Genomic DNA, 22,186 nt, shown 5'->3' on the forward strand with positions numbered 1-22,186 from the left:
CTTATCTATGAACTGGTCCAATATTTATGTTTCTCCCTCTCCCATAATCATAATTCTGCTTCACGTCACTTGTCTCATCTATTGCATTTTTTTCTGTGCTATATTGTGCATAAATATGTGACTCTTCAGATTTTGTATTAGTCTAGCCTGAAGAAGAGACCTGAGTAGTCTCGAAAGTTTGCAATGTGTTACCATTTTTTCAGTTAGCCATTAAAAGGTATCAACCATTAAGGACTCTCAATTCTGAATATTTTTCTATCTACTGGCTAACACGGTACATAGATATACATCTTTCCTGTATCTGTTACACCAGACATTCTTACCCGTGTGTGGCAAGAACTTCACTATCGTTTGGATGTGTTAGGGCAATAAATGGAGCCCACATCGAACTGCACTGAATAGGTATGAAACTGGGAGAGTTTTTCTTTTATTTGGAATAGATTTCACATTTCTCTCGTTTTTTGTTGCTTTCCAGTGACTGGTCAAAAGTGCACCCTGACTTTACGGACACACTGTACTTCACTATATCTTGTTTTTTTACAATTAAGAAACATTTGTGTGGGACATCAGGTTCTTTACTGTACACAATAATAGGTAAATTCAACCTTTTGGTGGAAAATTAGGAGCCTTTGTTATATATATGCTTTAATCATATACACAGGGGAGCAGTGCTGGTCTGTGGGGTACAGTACTGATTAAATGTTTGGACACAAATATTCTTGCTTTGTTTCCCTTGTTCTTATTTGAATGTGTAGACTGTGGATTCAGTCTGAAGTCAGCTAAACAACAAAGGAGTTGAAAACACATATGAAAGAAATAATATTTGTTAAGTCATAGATTCTACAAAGTACCCTCCTTTTATTCTGATGACAGTTATACACCCCCTTGACAATCTCTCAAGCAACTTCATCACGTAATCACCTAGAAAGCTTTCCAACAGTCTTGATGGAGTTCCTAGAGGTGCCGAAAACTTGTTAGCTGCTTTGCATTGCTGCAGTGCAATGTCATCTGAAGCAGCACTCCATCACTCACCTTCTTGATCACATAGCCTTAACATAAACAGATCTAAGAAGTCTCTTCTTTCCGGTTCTCAGTAGTGACTTCTTTAAAGCAATTTAACCATAAAGGCCTGTTTTTCTCAGTTTCCTCTGGACAGTTGATTTTGAGCTGTGTCTGATACTTGATTTCTATGTATCATTTACAGTATGAGGGCTGCTAGCTGAAGGGCAATTTATTTACAGGTTCTGGTAACTCTGATGAACTTATCCTCTGCAGATGATGTTTGGTCTTCCTTTCCTGGGGTGGTCTTCATAAGAACCCATTTCATTATAGCAATTAGTGTTTTTCATGAAAGGACTTGAGGATACCGTCAAGCTTCTAGCAATTTTCCGGACTGATTGACCTTCAAGTCTGAAAGTAATGATAGACTGTTGCAAACACTTTCTGAAGGCTGATGATTCCACAAATGACCTTTTGGTTAGGCATTCCTGTTCATTGGATGCCATTCCAGGTGAGTACTTGATGAGGCTTTTAAAGTGAAAGGGATGTAAAGCTGTAATCAGAGTAAAAAGGGTGAGGGGTGGTACTTTGAGGAATCTAAGGTTTAACACATGTTCTGGTTAGTTTCACACGTTTCATTACTCCTTGTTTCTATATGTGTCCCTTCCTGGCTTACCTGCCTTCAATTTGAATTTACAATGTGTGCATTCCAATAAGAACAAGGAAAGCCATTGCACGAACATATGTCCAAGCTTTGACCTGTGCTGAATGTATAGACATTTTTTTAATTTGTGTAGAACTCTAGGGAACTTAATAGGTAATTTCTTGTAGTGAACAACCACAAGATCACCATACATTCTTCACAACTAATTGTGTGTCCTTAAATAAGCAAATTAGCATTATAAAACTAAAGGGCCTGTCACACTAAGCGATATCGCTAGCAATATCGCTATAACGTCACTGGTTTTTGTGACGTTATAGCGATATTGCTAGCGATATTGCTATGTCTGATACTTACCTCCGACCGCTCCCCCGCTGGTTATCGCTGATCGCGCGAGAACGTCCTAGACCGTTTCTCGTTGTCAGCTTCCTGCTGGGCTTCCTGCTGTGGAGACGAGCGACGCGCGGACGGGAGGACGTCAGGATCGCCTCGTCTGAAAGGTAAGTAACGATCCCCGACCCCTGCGATGTCGTTGGTGAGGTCTGCCTGTGTGGCAGCTCACTAGCGACCACTTAGCGATGCACCAGCGATCCTGACCGCGTCATATCACTGGTCGGGATCTCTGGTGCATCGGTAAGTGTGACAGTACCTTTAGATTTCAGGTTTTTGTTGGATATGATGCAACAACTGTACACCAGAGGTAAGAGTTACATAATGGTCTGTCACAGCAAATAATATCACAAGCTACTATAAATCAGAAAACACTAATGTATTAATATTCGAGCTGCAGTTATAAAAAATATGTTGACTTCAGCACCATAACTAAGATACATTTCATCCAATTTTCCACTTAAGGCAATGAAGGAAAGAAGTGAATAGGCAAATAATACAGAGTCTGGAAAACAGTAAATTAATCTGAATTGTCCAGTAAAAAGTGATATTTGTAATGGCAAGTGATGTTTAAATTGACATAATTTAAAGTGATTCTCCCACTTTGAAATCCCTATGCATATTTTCTAACAGACCATATGATACAGGGGTATTCCCTACTTGAGACCCTCTTATAAGTGGTTAATCTACAGAGGAAATGAAATAAATACTTTCTGCTCTGAAGGTTCAGCCCAACCATATATTTCTTAAGCACCCATCTATTTAAATTGTTTCCATGTAATACCATGTTTTTCCTGCAGTGGCTAGCACCAGTAAGAAGCATTAATTTTCATTGCCAGACCAGCGGAAATCAGCTGATTGTCAGCAGGTACTCATAGAGAATGGGTTCCCCAGATGGGATTCTATATCAATAATTTAAAACTAACAACAAGAGGGCTAAACTAGATTTTTGACCTTAACCCCACAATATTTAAGGCATTTACCCTAGATTTATTGTATCTTAATATTTTCAAATTTTATTCTAGGTCCAAGAACTTCAATAATTTGAACAGGCCTTTTCTTTTTATTAAAGTCAATTTCTAGTGTGGATCCCCATTAACAATTTATATTTATGTTTTTAGGTAGAAAAGATAGATCCATATGCATGGAGCCTAGATGCAGGTAAAGGAAGACTTTGTAGGTTGATGTAAGGCACTCTTTTTGGAGCCATATGGTGCTCCATGTGGCATTGTATGAGATACACTTGCTTAGGAAAAATATGTGCATAGTGCCTTATAGTCAGAAAGACATAGAATGCTATGGAATGGTATATTCAACAATTCCTTAAAATATTCTCAGTAGTAAAAATACTAATAACTGTGGATGAGCGGACTTGTGGAAGCTTGGGGTCTGGTACCCAATCCGAACTTCATTCCAAAGTTCGGTTCGTTTACCAGAAATGTACCCAAACTTGAACCAGCACCAAAACCCCATTGATAACAATGAGGATCCGAACTTTTGCCTGGAAAATGCTCTCTCTATCTTCAACAGTCTTCTCTCTGGAACTTCGAACATTGCAATAATGGACTTCCGGGAGAAGTCTGTGTTCAGCATATAGCACCGGACACTAACTTTTAAGTTCGGATTCGCTCATCTCTACTGATAACTTTACAATGTTGTGCGCAATTTCACAATCACACCGATTCATATATGTAATAGTAATTCATATATATCAAGTAATGTTTATAAGTCAAGCTGACTGTGAAATTATAGAATATACCGTACTTATCAAAAGTAAGCATAAAATTGAAGAATAGATATACATTGAGCTATCACTTTATTTGCTGCATGTACTATACAATGCTGCAAAATAAAATGAAGAAGCTTGGAATAAAACAATATAAAAATATAACACACAAAATAAAGTACGGTAGTCAAGTGTAATACTAATATCTACCAATACAATCTGCTACTTTACAATTATACTATCTAATCCAGTGTCATATAGGATTTAACAAATGCCAGAAATTATTATTTCATGCTGCTTCTGCCACATTACATACTGATCATTCCTATAGCATCCAATAAAAAAAAATCTAATCCGTCTGCAAGATCATGTAGTTACAGGAAGTGGGATGCATAATTTAAATAGCTGCAGAGGCTATCTTACTTACCACTGCAGTGGCGAGATCCAGCTATTGGCAGCAGGAATCTTGCCAGTGCATTAGGAGATGAAATAAAATAGAAATATGCCAAAAAAAAGCATGGTAATAAGAATTATTAATACAAGAAGAGCAGCACTCACCTACGGCATCTGCCAGCACAATGCAGCGAAAGAATTCTGCAAGTCACTGTTAATGTCTTATCTTAGAAAATACTTGACTCATTTTATAGAAATGTTGCACAGTTCAGCTTTTCACACTGGATTGTAGAAGGCTATGTTGAATTAAAGGGGCTATCCGCTACCAGGACAAATCCTTCTTGAACTAAAAAAAACTATACTCACCTCATGTGTTGACGCCATTCCAGCATATTGTGCCAGGGCTACACAGGCATAAGAGACGTCGGGCACTGGTAAGTGCTCCATGGAGGGGTTATTTTATGTTATTTTAGATGAGGGGTCGGGTTAGGCAAGGGTAGTGTTATTACGAGAGTACATAATGTGGCAATTTTGGACATTACTGGGCTAATTTGTGACATTATGTGGGACATTATAAACAACTTGGGACATCATGGGGCAATCTGTGACATTATGGGGGACATTTTGCAGCAATTTTGGAAATTTTGGAGCAATTTGGCACATTATAAGGTGTTCCTGGAGCTGCATTTATGTATTGATGATGTTTCTGGTGCTGCATTCTTGAACTGACAGCATTTATTTCACCGCATTCATGTACTGATGGTGGTTCTGGTGCTGCATTCATGTACTAACGGTAGGTCTGGTGCTATATTCATGTACTGATGGTGGTTCTGGTTCTGAATTCATGTATAGACAGTATTTCAGGGCTGCATTCATGTACTTACAGTGTTTCTGGCACTGCATTCATGTACTGATGGTGGTTCTTATGCTACATTCATGTACTGTTGGTAATTCTAGTGCTGCATTCATATAATGATGGTGATTCTGGTGCTACATTCATATACTGATGGTAGTTCTGGTGCTGCACTCGTGCTGACAGTGGTTCTGATCTTGTATACATGTAGCAATCCATAACATGTTTCACGGCTATGTAAAAACTTAAAACGTGTCAAAACTTTAAGATTATATGGAGGATTTGGTGAGTTTCTGCTATAAAATACTCAGTTTAAATTAGTGTGTGTTAACCCTGATTGTTTTTTAGCAGAAACACTCCACATCTGGTGATGTACTAATGCACTCCTGGTGATTTTGGTTATGTATTCATGTAACTAAATAACTATCCCTTTAAAAAAAAAATGTCCCTTGGGATTTGTTCAGTATGGCAATGTGGCACTTGGACCAAAAAATGTTGTGCACCTAATTTGCTGCATAAAATACATCATCCAATAGATATTACAGCATACATATATTAATATAATAATAACATGTTTGCATGTCTACAAGCTACTGTCTGCTTTTGATGGCCCATGCCTCGGGTCATCCAATGAAATATAGTCTCGTGTAAATATTGCTTCAGAGCTAATGGGGTACTTTTATTTCTTCACAATGATCATTGCATAGTTTTGGATCTATCATAGCAGTGACCATTTTTCTGCGGAATGTTGTCTTGTAAATTGCTGTTACGCTAAGGTACGCTCACAACTGGAAGTATGCTATAAGTTCAGATCAAGTGAAATCGGTTGAGCTCTCCACTCAGAGCAAACAACTGGTATGAGCTCAAAAACAATTTCACAAGAGAAAATCACAGTATTAGACATTGATGCTCTGTAATTTTCCCAACTGAATGAAATGCTCATAAGATTTTATTCATTTCCAAGGCACAAAGATTACAAACCTTAGGTACCAAACAGAGAAATAGCCATGTACAGACAAGAGCACACTGAGCTAATTGTATTCCTGTGTTATAAAGCTCCCAAATCCATGGCCTTCCTTACATTCAGCCGCAGAATGAGAAATAGCATGTTTTACAGTAATACCAAGAGGCTACTTCCACTGCCAAGTATCAGTTTGCATTTTTTCCCCTGCTGTCTATGTATAATGGATATACTGGCAGGAAGAGAAGTAGCCACAAATCTGCAGGTGACTCCATCTGCCCCAAGTGACCATCAATTAAAGGCAACCTTATTAAGGAAGGATATTCTATTGTTCAGCAGCTCCTTTCAAGAAACATTCAGCACCACTAAGATGAACAGCACCCAGCTGACCTACATATCCTCTTACTATTAGTTGCTAGAACTATTAGAGGGAGAATTAGACATTCGATCTTAAAGCATCAACTTGGATAAAGTAATAACTGACCACATGAGTGGGAGGATACACTAAGGAGAATTTAAGGACATACAATAAGAAAAAGGAAGTCGCAATCAATATTTATAATGTGCATAAGTTACAAAGACTATTTCATCATTGAACGGGATCACACATCTTACTTCCAAATTGTGAAATACTAGTGAATATCTTCATGTGTTACAGAAACCAGAAACACATATAATACAAAAAAAGTTGTTTCTTTAAGGCATAAAAACTATGAAACTACAATTGTTGGTCATACTCAAACTGTAAGTGGTTTTCCCGGAATATATCAGAATTAGCCATCAATGTGTTCTCAGTTGGCAGCATAACCTCCAGGACCCTAATGGACAGCAGAGCAATGTACATACACACAGCTGTGTCTGGTACTGCAGCTGTGTCTGGTACTGCAGCTGTGCCGCATCCAAAAGGTCAGACCCTGCCAATCATACCTACACGCATAACATCAATATGTACTTTCAGAAGAAGCCTATAAGGTGCACATTTCATCCATATTTTGCACGTGTGCCAATACTGATCATATACTGTATAAACCACATCACATTATTTTTTTGAACTTGCTGCTGTGATTTATTAATCATATTGGCAGACAATAGTTTATTGCATTCAATTAATGAGACAATGATTAAAATATTACTACTAGCCAAGCAACGCAGCACCTGCAATTATGGCCTCCATTTTCTGCTTACTTCAGAGTCTATGCTACAGACTGCTCTTCTTGTAAGCGGCAGGCATATTTTTGATTGCAATGCATTAGAAGCCTTATCATCTCATTTTCCTGATTGGTTTCAGAAATGCTTGTGTCCTGTCAAGGTCACATTGTAGATGATGCTGCAGTTTGGCAAGTCTCTGGTTACTCAGCATCATCACTTCCAAGGAGCTTTGTGCAGAATAAATTATCCTTCTGTCTTGACAATAAGCCAAAAATTCTTTTTCAGCAGCTAAGTACCTACCAGAAAAATTAGGAACTGGTATATAAAAATAATTTCCTTCTAAACTAATAATGCTTAGGCTATGACTGCATGTTGCCCTGTAAAGCTGATGCAACCCAGCAGACAAAAGGCAACTCGTATTAAGGGAAGGACATAAATCCCTTCTGATATATGTGCAACTAAACCCTAAGTTTAATTTTTCAAAATAATGACATAAGATTGGAATCATATTGTCCATGTATAAGGTTCCTTTTATGCTGCATCCTGCTATGTAGAAGATCATGATGGATGCCAATTTCCAAAATCTGCACTGGAAACTGTGATGTTTGGCTATGATCTTTCTCAAGGGCATCCAGAAAATGGGTCAGGGAAATGCAGTGTGAACAGAAACCTTATAAAAATGACCATTCATTGCGGTGGCTCTAGACAGGGTTCTCAAAAACCAGACTCACAGCTTTTCTTATATTAAAAAGGTTGTCTGTGTGGGTTAATAATGTCATTTGTCTTTATTCATAAAATTGTATCAAAGGGAATCTGAAGCCTTTGTCACTCCAGCTCTATTTCCAGCCCATCATGGCCCCCTCCTGTTTCACAGACAGCCTCTATACGGTTTGACTTCAGAAAAAGAAGCAGTCACTCAAACAGGAGGGTGAAATATAGAGCTGGAGTGACGGAGGCTTCAGACAAATTGATATTCAGCCTTATATGCACATCAATTCCAACACTGACTTCTCCGTAAAGGATGATCAGATGGACATAGTAAGGTATTTCTAGACTTGTTTTTGAAGGAGCTACATGCTCATATAAATAGTTTGGGAGGTAAAATCATACTGATAGATAGCCTTTAAAAAAATTACAAAAAAAGAGAACGTTAGAGCAGCACAAGAGAAAACAGAAAGTCGGGGTGCAAAGGCCCCGGGCAAATACCAAACCTGAACCTGACAAAGGTTCACATCTTTTTAGACCAAAACGTCGCCATGATGGGCTAAATAAAGTAGCTATTTTTTCACAAAAAAACGATGTGCTGCCCCTGATTTTTGGATTTCTTCTTTAAAAGATTAGTTTTTGCATTTGTTTACTGAACATGCTTTATCTTTTTGAGCAGTATATATATAATATTATATATAATTTGGATATATACATAATACTATATATAATTGGCTTTATGTTGTCTTGGCTTTTAAGTCTTTGAAGTAGGGTATACTGTCTTGATATGTTAAATCACTAATCTCTCTGAAGCTCTACTGATGGGGTCCGCAACATTGTCTACCTCAAAAACAGATGTATACGAGCCAAGTGTAGATATAAATGATCCTGATTATACTCTTCAAATAACAAACAATACACATAACAAAACATAGAAAATGGCACTAAAATAATCAGCTTATTATTTCATAGCAATGTTCTGCAAAATGGAATAATTTGGCATTTGCTATATAGCGCTGGACCTTGAGACTAATACAAAAATTGTAACTAAATCACTGGAAAACTCTGTCTAGAGAAAAATGACGAACGGTGGCACATACATATAGATGGCAATGCCTACTTTCATTAATTCCAGACTTTTGACCATAGAAGCAAAATCTTTTTCTGCTGCAGGGTCCACGAGAGTTGAGATGGACACTATTCTAATTTTTCATGAGCGATGTAAACCTCAGTATTAGCCATTCTCTTCTCTTGCAGGATGGAGATGTAGAATCTATCCATCCATCCAATATCTATATACACTGTATGGGCACATAGCCTAATGGGCTGAATTCAACATCATTATACTGAATTTTCCAAGGCGTGCTGCTTTCAATTTTTGATGGATACTTTAAAGGTTTGGTATATGCCTGGGAGCGTGCACCCTCTTTTTTCAAATGTTATTTGTGCTGCTTTTTCATTTTTCCATTGTATCTATCTATCTATCTATCTATCTATCTATTTATCTATCTATCCCATATCTAATTATCTATCTATTATCTATCTCATATCTATCCCATATCTTTCTATCTATCTATCTATCTATCCCATATCTATCTATCTATCCCATATCTATCTATCTATCTATTATCTATCCCACATCTGATTATCTATCTATTATCTATCTCATATCTATCTATCTATCTATCTATCTATCTATCTATCTATCTATCTATCTATCTATCCCATATCTGTCTATCTATCTATCTATCTATTATCTATCCCATATCTAATTATCTATCTATTATCTATCTCATATCTATCCCATATCTAGCTATCTATCTATCTATCTATCTATCTCATATCTATCTATCTATCTATCTATCCCATATCTATCTATCTATTCCATATCTATCTATCTATCTATCTATCTATTACCTATCCCACATCTAAATATCTATCTATTATCTGTCTCATATCTATCTATCTATCTATCTATCTATCTATTAGCTATCCCATATCTAATTATCTATCTATCTATCTATCTCATATCTATCTATCTATCTATCTCTAGCCCCTGTCTATCTATCTATCTATCTATCTATCTATCTATCTATCTATCTATCTATCTATCTATCTATCTATCTATCTCTATCCCCTATCTATCTATCTATCTATCTATCTATCTATTTATCTATCTATCTGTCTGTCTGTCTATTCTGTCAATTTAACTCACCATATTGCAATATCTAGTCTATAGTTTAGTACTTCTACAGTTACGTTAAGAAAAGAAATAATTTCTTATTAAATATTTTAGTAATAATGTGTTCTTTTGTTCTTTTTTTCAGACAGTTAACAGGAGTCCCATTTATCAGATGACTTTCTAAGGTCACTTTGGTAAGCCCAAGAAAAATGACTTCCTCTATATTCTGCTAGTGTCTGAATCATAACAAAAGATTAATCAATAAAAGCTCTATGCCTTAATGATGCACACTATCACCGAAATGTATTAGACATTAGATGTGCAGGAAAATTAAAAGAATTATATGCTTATTACTACACTGTATATAGTACAATAAATATTACTGCACTAAAAGGAATCTGTCATCCAAAAAAGCAGTATATACCTGTAGCCATAGTGCTCATCTTTAGGCAAGTATCGTTTTAAATATATGTGGCAGTCTGATTGGACGTGCAAGTGCAAAGAGAAAATAAAGTTATATCCTCCCTACACTCGCTTGCTTGCAGTCATCCGGCATGACTACGGACAGACAGCGCTCAGTACAAAGTGTGCAAGCTGCAATCACTCCAATTACTCTGACTGACATCCATCATGTGTGTTGAGCACAATGTCACTCACGGTGCAATGGGCGTGATTATAGCTGCTCACTGTACAGTGAGTACTGACTGTTCTTTGCTGCAGTGCCGCTCACTTGACTCAAAGCAACAGCTGCAAGGAGATTATAACTAGAGGTGAGTGAATTTGTTTGGATTTGGTTGCCGAATCTGAATTTGCCATATTCGTGCCATATTGGTTCCCTATTCGTGCTGAATGTATGTTTGATGATCGGTTCTGAACATATTGGGTAATTTTTACTCCCATTGACTCTAATGACGTTCGGCTGTGTTCGACGAATATTGCAAAAACAATATTTGCCTCTGATCGTAATCGGAACCGAATCCGAACAAATTCGCTCAACTCTAATTATAATTTAATTTTCTCCTTGCAGTCAACATTTCTGTTAGACAGCCGCATACATATGAAATGGAATTTACCTGCAGGATAGCACTATGACTGCAGATACCTTTAAAGTCCTCTTTAACCCCTTTCCGACATCGGGTGTACATGTACACTGATGTCAGACTTCCTCCATATGATGTGGGCTTCGGTGGAAAGCCCACATCTTTCCCGGGACAAGTCAGCTGTTTTAAACAGCTGGCATGTGCCCACAATACTCACAGGTGGAATCACCATCCACCTGTCACTATTAACCCATTAAATGCCGCTGTCAAACACTGACAGAGGCATTTAACAAGCACTTCCGGCAATCACGCTTTAAGTCCGCCCACAAGTGACCCCGTCACGCGATCGCGGGTCACCGATGTGTTGGCACGACAACCGTAGATCTCCTGGAGTCCTCTATGGTTGTCAGTGCCGGATTGCTGTGAGTGCCATCCAGTGGTCGGCGCTCATAGCAAGTGAGTAATTCTACTACATAGAGGCTAACTGATCATCACCTCTATGTAACAGAGCTGATCAGGCTAAGACACCTTCTAGTCTCCCATGGAGAGTATTGAAGCATGCCAAAATTAAAAAAAAAGTTTTAAAAAATATAAAAAAAGTCGAATCACCCCCCTTTCATCACATTCAAAATAAAACAATAAAAAATCAAACATACACATATTTGGTATTGCCGCATTCAGAATCACCCGATCTATCAATATATAAAGGATTAACCTGATTACTAAAAGATGTAGCAACAAAAAAAGTCAAAACGCCAGAATTACTCTTTTTGGTCGCCGCGACATTGCATTAAAATGCAATAACGGGAGATCAAAAGATTGTATTTCGATCAAAATGGTATCATTAAAAACATCCGCTTGGGATCCAAAAAATAAGGCCTCACCCACCCCGAGCTCACGAAAAATGGAGACGCTGCGGGTATCGGAAAATGGCGCAAGTATTTATTTTTTTAACAAAGTTTGAAATTTCTTTTCATCACTTAGATAAAAAAGAACCTAGACATGTTTGGTGTCTATGAACTCATAATGACCTGGAGAATCATAATGGCAGGTCAGTTTTAGCATTTAGTGAACCTAGTAAAAAAATGCCAAACAAAAAACAAGTGTGGGATTGAACTTTTTCTGCAATTTCACCACACTTGGAATTTTTTTTCCCATTTTCTAGTACACGACATTGTAAAACCAATGGTGTAGTTCAATAGTACAACTCGTCCCACAAAAACAAGCCCTCACACGGCCATATTGACAGAAAAATGGAAAAGCTATGGCTCTGGAAAGGAGGGGAGCAAAAAATGAAAATGCAAAACCGGAAAAAGCTCCTGGGGTTAAGGGGTTAAAGGTATCTGGCTGGTGATCCTTTTATGAACACTGACAGATAGAACAGATCTGTAGTGTTTTTCTTAAAAACAATTCTAACACTTGTAGTTCTTTTTGAAGACTTCCTAAAATGATGAACTTTCCATACCCATCACTAATTAAATTCCAAAATAATTAATATTTTTTATTTATTTCACTGAATAGATTTATATTATGTACCAACATGCCGGTAAGCCCTTAGAGTGGAATACATGATGCCCAAACTTGTAGGCAAATATTTCTTATGGGCTATAGGACATATCCTGAAAGACTAAACTGCATTATATTATTAAAATCTTACCACTATATAGCCATGTAACTCAGATGGTCATGCAATTTAATCACTGTGGATGGGGATTTTAGTGACCGGAAACTGATCAATCTGGTTCCCCACTACTTTGCTGGAATCCATTAGCAACCACTGCTCAGGGAGTCACGGCTGCTACTCAAAATGGCAATGTAAATTAATGTCAGCGCAGAACAGGGCTCATTTGGCCAACATGAATTCATACTCAGTGCTTGAGAGTTTATAAGAAGACCACAATTATTTGCATTATTACTATTACACCGGGCCCTAAAATGGAAGGCACATTGCACTGTGAGCCAGGTATGTAGTTTATAAAACATTACGTAAATATGTGCTGCGATAGTAGATACTGTAAGTACTTTTACCATTACACTTCAGGAATATCACGTCTATCTTGCCTGCTTGATGAACCCTGTACGTTCAGGGACCTTCTATCGTGATTGTATGCTAATCATATATCATATTGCAATTATATGCCAATAATATCATGTTTAGTATTTTCAGCTTCCCCCTTTGTGTTCAGCCATTGTGATAAATTTGTCCTTCAACAAATATTTCTATCTACTTTCATTAATAACAGTTCATAAATTACACTATACAGAAATTTTATTGGGATGGCTGAGGGTTCAATACTTTTTAGGAGCCTATGAGTTAAATTGTGTCCTAACGTCAGTTCAACTGGTCTCTGTGTAAGGATTTGTGACATCACTAAGGACTGGTGATATTACTTAATTTATGACACATTCCCTGTAAATTGCCCTTTTGCAAGTAGGTGCACTTATTTATTAATTTTTTTTCTGAGTTGGATGACAAAACTATAAAAGTACTTTAGATTTTTACACCTTTTAAAGGGAACCTATCAGGCGACTCATGCTTGACAAAACAGAATCGCAGTCTAGCAGCACGGCAGATAAAAACTATACTTTAAAGATTTGTCTGGAGACCATAGCCAAAGACCAGACTAGTCCGCCAGAACTGCCCTCCACCATATTCTCCCAGTATCCCGGAAGGTATTTAACAGGTCTCTTTCTCATGTGTTCATAGGAAGAAACCTGGCAATCACCTGCAACAGTGCCGGCAAGAGCCGGTCAGGGGCAGCGCAGGACTAATTTTGTCTTTGGCTATAGTTCCAGCTTAGATCTTTAAAGTATATCTTCTCTGAAACACGAGTCCATTTCAGAGAAAAATATACTTGGCTGCACTTGTATAGCCAGGCTGTGATTCATGCTGCCCGTGGTTTCTCTGTAGTACAAATGATCATCATTTTCAGATAGGAGTCCATGATGAGTTGTCTGCATAGGGTGAGACAGAGGGGATGCTGTTGGAAATAGTCTATTTGATTCTTTTATGCAAATGCTGTCGCTCGCTATATGTAATCTTTATAGGCTTGGCAGTTTATACATGTTTATTATTATAGTGTGTAGGAATGCGGATTATATCAGCAGTCCTTTAAATTGTACATAATCTGATTACATTTGTTTTAAGAACCTGTAAAATATTTGGACTTGACCAAATAATAAAAGTGTTTCCCAATATAGAAGAAGTCAGGAGGACAAATTCAATTAGACATGCTATAAAATATAAATCCATGTATGTGTTTCATTTAGACAAGCGGTGAAAAATGAGCTTGTAATGAATAAGATTAACTGCCTGTAGATTACTTTGACCTTACAGGAATTTTGGGAATGTAAGAAGATATGTGAAACATACTGTAAATAAGTGTATACACCACATATGAGATCCCGCAGACATTCCATCATTGGGGACTTTGATCCTTCCTGTGAAGTGTAAGTCAGTTTATAGTTCATTTACCTATTACTTCTACTTAGGACAGGCTCAGTGATTATTGCTTGTACCTCATTGTAGCACATCTTTTCATCCAGCAATCTGTAACAATTGAGTGTGATATATAGATCCCCAGCAGTGATGTGAACTGTGGTGGTCTTACATAGCTCATGCTTAATTTAATTATAGGGGAATGTTTTCACTTGCCATAGAATGTATAAATCAAAATGGATAAACACAGTAAATATTTCATTACAAGCATGTTCACTACACTAAAACAAACATGATCTATATAGTTGACATGCCAAGGTCATGATGGTCAACTTGGTTGACGCTCAATTATACGTCTGAATGAAAATTAGCTACACAAGGAATATTTCAAAGACATTTTAATGGAAGGAGAAGCTGAAATGGGAAGATCTATCTATCTATCTATCTATCTATCTTTCCATCTATCTTCTAGATATCTGATTTTCGAGCCAGCCATAAACATTAGATGGATGTCCATCTCAGGCGGCTCTCCCAAAAACATTTCTTTTTGCCAAATGCTCTTGCGTTCTGTATGAGGGAGCTGCTCCAAGACATGTTTGGCAGAGAGTTATGTTTAGAAGCAGAAAAAGGCCAGTAGTTTGAAATGGGACATGCCAAATCGATATTTCTCCCATCAATAAATTGTCCCAGGCTTCCACACACAAACGCTGTTGGCCAAACCAATGGCAGGTTCTGACATTATTCTAATGTGTGTGAAGGGCTGTAGTGTCTTAAAAGGCATTCCCAGGACCTCAATATTGAATACTAAGCCATTGAGTGGATACTCACAAGCACAATATACATGATAAATAATGATAATACATTTAGTAATTTCCTTACGTATTGTGACATTCACTCTCTTGCTGTCATTTCCCAATTGGTTTGACACTGTGCATTTATATTCTCCACCATCGGCTTCTGTTGTTTTTTGAATTTGGAGCTCAGAAGACTTTCTGTGGAATTAAAAATGCTGAATTAAGCAATATTCTCATGAATCACCTACAACAGCTTATTTTTTTAAATATCTGGTAAGGCCGGTTTCACATTTGCGCTTTATAGCGCAGCGATGGCCTGCGCACCGCTGCCGCTAAGCCCCGCCCCCTGCCGGCTCCCTGCCCACCCCATCCGGTCATTGCCGCCTACTAGCGCACATGGACGCTTGCGATCTGCGCACCCTATCTTTAGAATAGGCTGCGCAGATCGTGCGCTGGCCGTGCGCTGCGCACTTTTGAAGGTGCGCCCGTGTGCGCCGAACGCAGCATGTTGCATTTCGGCGTGCACGGCACACCTTCAAAAGTGCGCAGCGCACGGCAAAATCCTGCTAGCGCACGGCCAGCGCACGATCTGCACACCCTATGCTAAAGATAGGGTGCGCAGATCGCAAGCGTCCATGTGCACTAGTAGGCGACGATGACCGGATGGGGCGGGCAGGGAGCCAGCAGAGGGCGGGGCTTAGCGGCGGCTGTGCGCAGGCTGTCGCTGCGCTATAAAGCGCAAATGTGAAACCGGCCTAAGGCTGTGTGCACACATATATATGCATTTTTACCCATTGAAAGCACAGAAAAAAAACACATGCAAAAAACACATGCCAAGAGATGCCGAAATCCTGCAGAAATTTTTGCAAACAAATTCTCAACGTGCGCGCATAGCCTAAATGTACATATTAAGCAGATAATTTTACTACCAACTATTAGACCAAGTACTGATAAAATGGACAGCACATGGACAGCACTCAGATCAATGTTATTCAATGGGACAGTTCAGATCAATGATTTTTTTCACGGACCAAATAAGCGCGAGAAAAAAATTGCAGGATGTACTAATTTCTTCCATAAATTGGATGAGACTTGCTCAGTCAAGTCTATGAGTGTTCAAAAAATCCCCAAAAGCAAAATCCTTGCCAAGTCATTGTATAGCATCTGATTTTTAAGGGTACATTGCAATTCTTTAACTCTTTAATGTAGGAAACTGTATTTGGTCTTGTAAATTATTAATAATTGCTGCAGCATAAAAACAGATTGCATGTGGATGACAAATAAGAAAAAAAATTGTCGGAGCATTGTAGATGAAGCTTAGATGATTTTTCTCATGTGAACTTAGCCTTAAAATAACAGCTCTGATATCATTGAATGATATTGGAGACAAACATGGTAGGCTTTGATAAAAGTTTATTTTATGTCTTTAGTGACCAAGCAAATACAATTTGATGTGCATGTTTCATACAGTCATAAATATGGAGCCTTCATCAATTATGCAATTCCGCAGACTATCACCAACCAACAGCTGTTATTTTCATAAGTGTATTTCTAGAGCTCATATATCTTGTGAGTTTTTTAACCTCTTCATGACCTTTGACTTATATTTACGTCAAAAGTCGTGTCCCTGCCTTTGATGTGGGTTTGCACACAAAGACCACATCTTCCCACCCCCTCCACTGCACTTGATGACTGATATAATCATGTGCTCCACCCACAGCTGTCAACCAGTTAAATCCCGCTGTCAATCACTGACAGCAGGACTTAACATGCGCTGGATGGAAGGGCATCATTCATCCTGCCCATCGGCACCTTGTCATATTATCGTGGGGCGCCGATGTGTTGTCATGACAGTGGAGGGTCTGCTGAAGACTGCTGTGCCTGTCATTATGCTCCTTCTGTGAATGTTGGTTTGTAAGTGGCACTAATAAGAGAGTGTGGTTTCTGCTATACATAGCATAGCAGCTTCAAGTGTACTATATGGACTATCACATAAAGTAAAAAGTCAAAAAAAGGTTAGAAAAATATAAAAAAATAAAGCAACCACAAAAGTTCAAATGATCCCGCTTTTGCCCTATTAAAAATAAAACAATAAAAATACATATACTGTATTTGTTATCGCTGCAATCGTAAATGTTTGAATTATGAAAATCTAATATAGATTAATCCGACCAGTAAAATGTGTAACAAGGAAAAAATCAAAACGCCAGAATTCCAGTTTTTTGGCCACAGCGACATTAAAAAAAAATGCAAGAACAGGTGATCGGATATATCGTATCTACCCCAATATTGTATCAATATAAATGTCAGCTCAGTGTGCAAAAAGATATGCAATCACCCGGCCCCAGATCCTGAAAAATTAAAAATTTACTGGTCTCAGAAAATGGCGACACAAGCGGCAAAACATTTTCTTACAAATTTCAAATTTTTTTCCACCACTTAAATAAGCAAAAATCTACACATGTTTGATACCTGCATACTCATATTGACCTGGAGAATCATATTGTCGGGTTAGTTTTACTGTATAGTTAACATGGTAAATAAAAACCCCAAAAACAATTGTGGAATTGCACGTTTTTGCAACTTAAATGTACTTGGAATTTTTACCGCTTTCCAGTACACAATATGGTGAAATGAATGACGTCATTCAAAAGTACAGCTTGTCCCACAATAAACAGCTATGTGGATGGAAATATAAAAAAGTTATAGCTTTTGGAACAAGGGGGGGAAAAACAAGAGGGCAAAAATGAAAAATCGTAAGGTCATGGGGTTAATTTGCAGCATTGCAGGTTTCAACATTGGAATCGGCATGAGAAATGTTTGCTTTTGGTAAAACTAATTATACTCACAGAATACATACAATATACAGTAGATGCACACAATTAGTGTCAGAAACATTTCACAGACCACAGAAAATGAGCCTGACCTTCCAACCTCTAGTTAAATAGTGCAGATGTGAAAGTGTTGTCCAGGATAATGAAAGCCTACTGTTAAGGTACTGTAGGTCATTAACGTACAGTAAGGGTCTGTTTATATGGATTGACTGGCGGCACTATATGACAGTGATCAGTAAACATTAAGGCTATGTGCACAAGGTGCGTTTCTACGCAGCAGATTTGGCAGAACTGCATGTGATGTACAGTACATTAGCATTAAAGCCTATGTCAAACAAAATCCGCTGTCACTTATTTTATGCGCTTTTGCTGCAGTTTTCCACCTGCTCCATTGTAGAAATCCGCAGGTGGAAAACCGCAATGAAAAACTGCACTAAAAAAGCATAGAATACGCACAAAAAGAGCACAAAAAATGCGATGAAGTTTGTGAAATCTGCAGCTGCGTTTTCTGCCAGGAGATGCATTTTTTGTGCAGAAAATTCTGCACACAAATCTGCAACCCATTTAATAGTCTGTTTACATAGGCAAAATATGTAAACAGATGTGGATAGGTGATAAGCGTTGTTTGGGGGTCAACCCATTTCAATAAACCAAATGACAAAATAGTATTACACAATAAAGCTCAGTTTTGAAGCTCAAAGAGGTTGCCTCTAGGGATGAGTGAGCATATTCGTGGGTATTCGGTACTCGGCGAGTAATGCGGTACTCTAAATATAGTGAGTATTTCACTACTCGCCTCGCTATTCGGTTCTCCCGCCCAGCAGTTGCCAATCATAGTAATGCCGCACCCTTCTTGGTTGTGGGCGGCATTACTATGATTGGCTGGCCGCCCCGCTTCCTATGAGTCATCAATCATAGCCTGGCACTAAGCCCTGGCTGCCGCCGCCATTTTCTGCACATTGCATGCAGAACACAGCTAGTGTAGGTAGAGTGTGAGCAGCTGCTAGGGAGAGTTGTGTTTTTTGGTTCAAATCAGCCAGAAATCCTCTGTGAAACCCAAAAGCTCTTTTCAGAGCTGAAAGTATAAGGTCAGGGACCGAGTAGTGACCGTTTTCCCGCTTTTTTTTAGGTCACATTTACCCCTGCAGGGCAGGTTTTTTGTGATGCTGCCATGCTGCATTCACAGTGAATAGTACGCACGCACGGTACTGCACAACTGACACGCAGCCAGCAGCACTGTCTTGTGTGGTGTCTGGGGTGCGTATTCTTGCCTTAAACCTCAGGGCAGTTTTTTTGTGCTGCTGCCATGCTGCGTTCACAGCGAATAGCACACACGGTACTGCACAACAGACACGCAGCCAGCATCACTGTTTTGTGTGGTGACTGGGGTGCGTAATCTCGCTTTAAACCTCAGGGCAATTTTTTAGTGGCAGCACCGCTGTCTTGTGTGGTGACTGGGGTGCATAATCTCACCTTAAACCTCAGGGCATTTTTTTTTCTGCTGCTGTGGTACTGTTTGAAAAAAAACACAAAGCAGTACTAGACTGTAGTGCTACCTTCCACAAAGCACTAACTGCTCCTTGTTCCCCAATATCTGCATCTGAACATCTGCAACTATGGCAGAAAAATCCAAAATTCCTAAAAAGGCTGTTGTGAAGGGACAGGGACGTGGACGTGGGGTCGTTGGTGCCCAACAAGGCACAGAGTCTGGGAGATTGAAAAAGGTTGATACATCTAGTTTCCTGGTGAAATTTCCTGGTCTGGAACATAAACGGGCCTGGAAGCCAGAAAAACAAGAGCAGATAACGTCTTGGATGGCTCAAAAGGCCTCCACAAAATGTTCTAGCAGCACCCAATCGTCCCTGACAAAACAGTCTATGGTCCATACAGATAACGCTGGGTCATCCTATTCTCAACCAGTTCCTAGTTCATCACCTGGTCAGGAGTCACAGGAAACATTTGACCCCAACCTTGGTCACTCCGAGGATCTGTTTGGTCCATTTTCTTTCGTTGCCTCTGGCCTCTCACCGCGCGACATTGAAGAGGAACGTGAGGGGGTATCTTCTGTTGAAGATGGCCAAATATTTGAAACCCCACGTCCAGAAAAAGCCACTTTCATCCACATGATATACCGGGTGAAGAGGTGGAGTCTGATGGTGATAACACACAGTTGCCATCTGTCCAGTCGCCAATATCAACACAGAAGGAGGATGACATGGATGACGAGGTGGTCGATGATGAGACCACCGATCCGACCCGGGCCATTGGCACTCAGAGCCAGCACAGCAGCACAGAGGATGAAGGTGGGTACATAGCACCAACAAAGGCACAAAGGGCTACTGGTTTGAGCAGAGTGCGAAGAGTGTCAACTGTTGCCAAGAGCAATCCCTCTGTGCCCCAAGTCAAGGCAAGGGTGCGTTCAGCTGTTATCTGGAAAATTTTTTCAGATAGTCCTTTTTAACCAAATGTTGTCATCTGTAGCATCTGCCATAGGAAGCTGAGCAGATGCCAGGGCAAAGGCCACGAAAGCACCACCAGTATGCGGAAACACATGGCAGCCAAGCACCCTAGTCAGTGGGCTGAACAGCAGGGTACCAAATCAGTGTCTGCGACTGCGGGTCAAACCACTGCCATGTCACCTGTGATACGGCCTCACCAATCTGCTGGGCAGGAAGCAGGTGATCATCATACCTCTTGCTCACAAGTTGCGGTTGCACAGACACATGCCTCAACAAGCTCATCCACTTGTTTGTCCCAGGAAAGCGTCCAATTGTTCGTGTCCCAGATGTATGAAAGGAGGCGTAAATACCAAGCCACGCACCCACAAGCACAAATACTGAACGCGCACATTGTCAAGTTGCCAGCCATGGAGATGTTGCCATTTAAGCTTGTGGGGACACAGTTTTTCCGTGATCTTTTGGCTGTGGCTGCCCCACGATACTCGGTTCCCAGTCGACACTATTTTTCCTGGTGTGCCGTCCCCGCGTTACACCAGCACATCTTAAGCAATCTAAAGCATGCTCTCACTAACGCCGTCCCCGGGAAGGTCCATCTTACAACAGACACGTGGACAAGTACTTGTGGCCAGGGACGATACATCTCTGTCACGGCACACTGGCTGAACCTGGTGGAGGGTGGGACAAAGTCTCAAACTGGACCATGAACACATATCCTACCAACGCCACGAATAGCAGGCCCAATATCAATCAGGGTTTCCACCTCATCATATACGTCCAGTCTCCCCTCTTCCTCCTCCTCCACCTCATCATCCTATGCTGAATTACCCTCCACATCACTCCCAAGTTGGGAGTTGTGCAGCAGCTAGCAGCGCATTGGCAAAGCGGCAAAACGCTCTGCTAAAGCTGATCTGCTTAGGTGACACACCACACACTGCAGCAGAGCTTTGGCAAGGAATAAACCAACAGACCGATCAGTGGCTCTCCCCACTGCAACTCCAACCTGGTCTGGTTGTCTGCTACAATGGGTGTAACCTGGTGGCGGCTTTAAAGTTCAGGAAGCTGGTACACGTGCCATGCATGGCTCACGTGCTGAACCTGGTGGTGCAGAAATTTATAAAAACATACCCTGACTTGCCGTACCTACTTGAGAAGGTGCGCCATATTTGAACCCATTTCCGCCATTCCTCAACTGCTCTTGCTGGTCTTGCAGCACTTCAAAAGCAATTTAATTTGCCAAACCACAAACTCATTTGCGACCTGTTAACACGGTGGAACTCAACATATCATTTGTTGGCAAGGGTAAGTGAGCAGCAGAGGGCACTTTCTGAATACCAGCTTAAACATGTCTGTCACACTGAGACTCAGCCCAGACACATAACAACTGTCGAGTGGGTGTGGATCGCTGATATTTGTGAGGTGCTTGATAACTTTGAGTACTGCACCAAGCTTGTGAGCGGTGATCAGGCTATTATCAATGTAACCTTCCCTATGCTATGTCTGCTGAAAAAATTGCTGCAGAATCAAAAAATGGAATCTTTGCGTGCCCAGCAGCTGAATATGGAGCAAGATTTCATAATGGGTGATCCTACCCAGCCCAGCCA

General features: G+C 39.7%; 1 protein-coding gene across 4 annotated transcripts in view; it reads right to left on the reverse strand.

Moving 5' to 3' along the window:
* Positions 1-22,186, reverse strand: part of NRG1 (neuregulin 1) — a 1,024,711-nt gene that overhangs the window by 89,768 nt on the left and 912,757 nt on the right. For all 4 annotated transcript variants that reach the window (XM_073543387.1, XM_073543376.1, XM_073543367.1 and 1 more), the window contains exon 3: positions 15,378-15,490. In XM_073543387.1, the coding sequence (XP_073399488.1) occupies positions 15,378-15,490 (113 nt within the window). The remainder of the gene's footprint in view (positions 1-15,377; positions 15,491-22,186) is intronic.

The sequence above is a fragment of the Dendrobates tinctorius genome, unplaced genomic scaffold (assembly GCF_039654945.1).
Source record: "Dendrobates tinctorius isolate UK_male_01 unplaced genomic scaffold, ASM3965494v1 ptg000011l, whole genome shotgun sequence".
NCBI lineage: Eukaryota > Metazoa > Chordata > Amphibia > Anura > Dendrobatidae > Dendrobates > Dendrobates tinctorius.